Source organism: Microtus ochrogaster, chromosome 8, assembly GCF_000317375.1.
Source record: "Microtus ochrogaster isolate Prairie Vole_2 chromosome 8, MicOch1.0, whole genome shotgun sequence".
In the NCBI taxonomy this organism is placed as follows: Eukaryota; Metazoa; Chordata; class Mammalia; order Rodentia; family Cricetidae; genus Microtus; species Microtus ochrogaster.
The window spans coordinates 53,576,929-53,582,415 of NC_022015.1; the positions used below are offsets into that span (position 1 = coordinate 53,576,929).

At 45.5% G+C, this 5,487-nt stretch overlaps 1 protein-coding gene across 5 annotated transcripts in view; it reads right to left on the reverse strand.

Annotated features, from left to right (window-relative positions):
- Positions 1 to 5,487, reverse strand: part of Tjp2 (tight junction protein 2) — a 95,476-nt gene that overhangs the window by 4,176 nt on the left and 85,813 nt on the right. For 3 of the 5 annotated variants that reach the window (XM_013348097.2, XM_005352076.2, XM_013348096.2), the window contains exons 18-20: positions 2,831 to 2,931; positions 1,439 to 1,651; positions 230 to 340 (exon numbers count right to left, since the gene is read on the reverse strand). In XM_013348097.2, coding sequence (XP_013203551.1) covers positions 230 to 340; positions 1,439 to 1,651; positions 2,831 to 2,931 — 425 coding nt within the window. The remainder of the gene's footprint in view (positions 1 to 229; positions 341 to 1,438; positions 1,652 to 2,830; positions 2,932 to 5,487) is intronic. The other 2 variants (XM_005352077.2, XM_026781462.1) reach the window with 2 other exon arrangements.

The following is a 5,487-nucleotide window of genomic DNA, read 5'->3' on the forward strand; positions in this document are numbered from 1 at the left end:
AAGTAAATAAATGAAATCACTCTTATTCTCTGTGACCCCTAAAATCACACACTTTCCTAATGTTGTTTTTCGGGCCTGTCTCTCACACAGCCCTGGTTTTCAGGATCAGTCAATGGCCTGAAGGACAGGTTTTCACAGAGTACATGGTAACTTCAACATCGTCTCATTGTGCGTGTCCCCTGGCACCTGTGTCCCCCTCCTTCCCATCCTGGGCTTCCCAGCCACATACCTTGGGTGGCTCTGGCTTGAATGCTGGGGGCGGACTACCATCCCTAAGTTGGTCTCTGCTAGCAGCCCGCCTCATCTGAGCTCGTGGCTCTGGGCTGGATTTCCTCACGCTCTACAAAACATAAAGGTTCATTCACACCAAGAGCATCCGCGCAGAGAGAAGGCAGCACTCCGCTCTGCTGGATTTTTGAACACTTGAGGAAACGGAGACCCTGTCTAGGCAATGCAGCGCTCTCCCACTGCAAAGAGATGCCAACCGCCATCCTTCGCTAGAGAAAGCTCAGGACACACTTCCGTAAACTGGCTAAGTACAAAGGAAGAAAGAAAAACAAAACAAAATACTCTTCAAGTATTTTGTCTGGGTCACTACCAGTATTCCTAAGCATTAGCTCTTTCTGTATCTATAGGCAGTAACTCACTCTTTATCACTTGTCTATTGTATATTAATAGCCTCTCTCTCCTATTTGTCTACTGTTATCTTAATAGTCTTTCTCTGTGTGTTAAGCTATTTATTTATTTGGGGGGCACTACTATCTCACTAATCATTTATTGGAATGAGTTAACCTGCTAAAGGGTAACCCATAACAATTATCCTACAAATGCACTTTGACAATCTTGTCCACAAAGATCATCATTCCAATTCTCTGAAGTTCAATTAATAATCGCTCCACCCTAAATTAGTGCCCACTGATAGTTTGTAGGACTGTGTAAGCTAAACTAGCGGATACACAGTGCATCTGATCAGATATATAAAGTCCATTTAAAAACTGAAATACAGAGATAAGGAAACTGATGGGGAAACACTTAGGAATTCTGATAACATTAGGAGGTTAAAGGTCAAGGGGAGAAGAAAAGCAGGGCTCCTAAGAGTACGGTGAGAGGCCTAATCAAAGGTTACAAGCAAATACAGCAATAATGTATTCATCCAGTTCCATCTGTAATTTGGACAGTTGGCACATAAAGCCGATACTTAAGCATCGCCCCCCGAGGGGCAACAGAGTGGCGAATGACACCGCTCAACCTTTTCCAATGCCACGTTTTGGCTCCACTTTCCGTGGACCACAGCTACAACCATGGAGGCCCTGGCTCGCAGTGGGTCTTCCTAGCAACCCTCTGCTATGATCCTGGAGGATGTGTTCTCCAGCACCCTCAGTTAAGACTGTTCCTGCGCGTGGCCGCACGGCCTGCAGCAAGCCGTGCCTCGCCTCACCTCCTCGTGCTGCACCGGCTCCGAGGAGCGGGTGATGGAAGACACCAGCGGCTCCTCAGCTGGCTCATCCAGCTCATTGTCAGTGTAGGCGCCGCCCTCGCCGTCGGTATCTTCAAAGTCACTGATGAGACGGCTGTCACAACTCAGATAGTCCGCGCCCATGGCGGTTAAGTAGGACATGCGGTCTTCAGGGTCATCATCCATCCCTTCCATCTAGAGGAATTTGTTTTGAAGGGTGAGTGGGAGCTGGCATGGATCCTGGGAGTGGGGACTCGAGAAAAGTCCCGAGTGCTGAGCCAAGTGCTGGAAACCTTGACATGTGCTAGCAGGGGAAGGGACCTTGCGTTTCCTGCTATCGCTTGGCTTTGAGATGCTGATGCTGGGTTAATTTCTGCACAGGGACACATACACTGAAGACCCTTCCGGGTCTATCCTTACTGCGGTCCATCCTGTAAGCCAGGTGAGCCAAGCTTGTTTGGCTGATCTTCCAGGATCAGCCTCTTTCCAGCTTTCCTGCTGGTTCCTGTCTCCACCTCATGATATACACGTTTCTACTCATTTCCAAGACTCTCCCCATCCAGGGTCGGATGTTTCTCAGGGGTAGCTGGGTTCAATTCCCAGGACCAGAGAAAAAATATTCTCAGAACCTTACGGACAAAAAACTATATCCTTCTCAACTTGTCATCTCCAGAGAGTTGTAAAGACGACAAGCATTTGGCAGATGCTAGATTTGTCAAGTAAACATCTGGGTCTCAAGGAGTGAGACAGTCCATTTCACCAAAAGAATCATCATAAGGCTCACCAGCTCCTTCAATCTAGCTGGAATAAAGGTTCCTAGAATGAAAGGGACCCCAGGTTCTCGACTTTCATTCCCACAGCACACCTGTGTCTTCAGTATCTCTATAGATTTAGATGCTATCCAACCTGAGAGGGCTAGGAAAGAGCACTATTGTTTTCGAACTCAGAGTCAGAATGGATTCTCCAGCGACCTCTTTACTAAGCCCATAATTCCAGCTGTTTCTCTTGGTATCCTTCGAAACTGTCTTCCCCATGGTTCTCAACCCTGCCTCTCATCTCCACTCCGAGTTTCCCGTGTCCTTAGTGCGGTGTGGCATTAGGAATGAGAACTTGTAAGCTCTGATTAGAGACTTGGAAGGCAGTTCTAGTCGCTACATTAAAAGCAGAGGGGAAGTGAATGTAGGTCAGCACTCATCACGCTCTGCCTTGCAAAGTCCCTTGGTTTTATTGCTTTGTTGGAGAATTAGAAAGCTTCCGACTGGAAGAACACATTGAATCCCTCTCGTCCCATGGTTCACTACATTCACTGCCCTCTGGAGGAAGCATCAGGGAGCACAGACTCTCACCTCACAGCAGCAAATCTAGGCCACATACCTTTCCTTCAGAGACCCAGACTGCTTCGCCCTGCTGCTGCTGAATGCTGTCCTTCAAGCTGCCAAACCAGCTATCATTGGCTGAATTCACGTTGATCGTAGCTGTGGGAATATGAACAAAAAGGTCAGCATCAATTTCCGGAGCATCCTTTATTCTAGCAGCTATTCACATTATTTCTCTTTATACCATATCTGAAGAAAGACTTGCCAAATTCAGTGTGTGTCATTTAAACACAAAATCTTTTTAGCTGAGTGCAACTAAAGCTGCTTTACTTTACATTACAGACACATGTTGTAAAACTTGTACAGGCTGATTTTCATGATATATATTTTTTCATTATATATATTTATACATTACATGTATAAATATGTCTTCAGAAGAGCTACTCAGTGTGTGTGTGTGTGTGTGTTTTATTTTTCAATGCTAGGAACGGGATTCAGGTCATCTCACATGCCACATATGCATTCTACCACTGAGCCGCAAGCCCTAAAAAAATACATTTTCAGGAGCACAAGTAAATTGGACTGTACTTTAAACTGCGGGCAAAAATAAGCCTATTCTTCCCTGGAGCTGCTTTTGTTAAGGTATTTTTATCAGAGAAAAAGGGAGAAAAAAAACCCAAGTTAAGTGGTGAGATGAACAAGCCATACACCTCACCCCAAGCAAATAAAGAAACCCGAGTGCAAACTTGGGAAATTATTTTGAGTCTGCAGCCTGGGCTGTTGCTCTGTAGAGCCCATGTAAAGACACCAACTTGCAGCACAGACCGCAGATGCTAATGGACACACGGCATGCATCTGTTCCTCAGGATCTGTATCTACAGACGTGGTGAGGGTAAACTGGGCAAGCAAGACTGCTCCGAAATGGTAAGCTGGATCCAAATGATCGAAACATGGCTGGAGAGAGAGTCCATCGGATAAGAGGACCTTCTGTGAAGGCTGGAGGACACGGATCCAAATCCCCTGTATAAAAAGCTGGGCGTGGCTGTGTGTGCCTATAACCCCAGCCCTGGAAGGGGAGACATGTGGATCCTAGGCACTCAACAGTCAGCTAGCCTGATGGGTGTAACACAACCATTATATTAATATAAAAATGACCTAAAATGCAACTGATCAGGTTGCAGATAACTTACAACTGATTCTTTGGGGGTGGGGGGATGGTTCAAGACAGGGTTCTCTGCATAGACTTAGCTGATCTGAAACTCGCTCTGTAGACCAGGCTGGCCTAGAACTCAGAGAGATCTACCTGCCTCTGCTTCCTGAGTGCTGGGATTAAAGGTGTGTGCCACCACCACTCCACTACAAACTGCTTTTTTAAATGATGGTTCCATGCTCTTTAGTAGATGGTATGGTGATATAGATAATTTCTAAAGCCAAACAAACCACTAATGGTTACACAAATTTTCTAAGTAACTATGTTTCAAGTTTTCCTTTAATTAAATTTGACTTTCTTTCATTTAAGAAATTCTAATCTTGAAACCAGGTACGGTGATGTACATCTATAATCAGACGTACATCTGGACCTACTTTGGAGGTAGAGGCAGGGGAATCCAAAGTTCAAGATCATCACCGGCAACAAAGTAAGTCTGAGGCCAGCCTGGGGACACATGAGACCCTGGCTTGAAAAATTTAAAAAGTTTCACCTCTGACCTTGGGAAATCGTGAATGAGCTTACGATTTCCTTACTTATTAATTATTTACAGCATCAGACTAAACAGATACATTGGGCAGCCCAAGGAAATCAACCTTGATGCCATGGATTTTTTTTGTGTCCTTATCATGGTCCTTCACAGAGATTACTGTAATCATAGCTAAAATATGACCCAAGATGTAAATATAGAAGCGAGACTGCACGCCTGGGGAACAAAACAAGTGACCTGTAATAGATGCACAAAGAATGTTAAGTGGCCCTTTACATGTTTCTATTAGGAGCTGCCTGACACAGCATGAATTCACCACAATGAAAGCCTAAAGTTAAGAGTGCTCTCTAAGAAATGCAGAAAACACATTTGTGCACACACCCCCCCCCCGAGTATGAATGCTCCCCTGCATTTCCGTGAGAACCAAGTGCTGGAACACTGATATAAAAGCTGCATAGAAGCTAATTTCCCAGGCCCACTCAGAGGCTCCTCCTGCTGCCAAATGTCCCTGCTAGCAGCCACACCCAAGCCCTGGCATGTGTGGGCAGTACCTTCCCACCTCTAGTGGCAGGGGCGCCAAACAGCAACGTGTGAGCTGGAAGGGTTGGGAAAAAAAAATCGAAATCCTTGCTAAAGGATGGGGTTTCTGTCTAAAAGTTACCGTAACGATGGGTATTGCTATGGGTTAATCCTTCTGTGCGCTGTGAATACGTATTACTGTCACTGGTTAATAAAGAAGTCGATTGGCCAACAGCTGAATAAGCAAGGTTAGGTAGGAGAGCCAAACTAAGAATGCTGGGAAGAAGAAGGGTAAAGTCAAGTGTCACCAGCAGACACCTAGAGAAGCAAGATGGACATGCTTTCTGAGAGAAGGTACCAAGCCACGTGACAAAGAAGAGGTAAGAAATAGGGGTTAATTTAAATGTAAGAGACAGTGGAGCTGATCTATTGGGAGCTCACCAAGGCCAGCTGGACTGTGACGGAAAAAGCATGGGATATATCTGGTCTCTCTGAACAT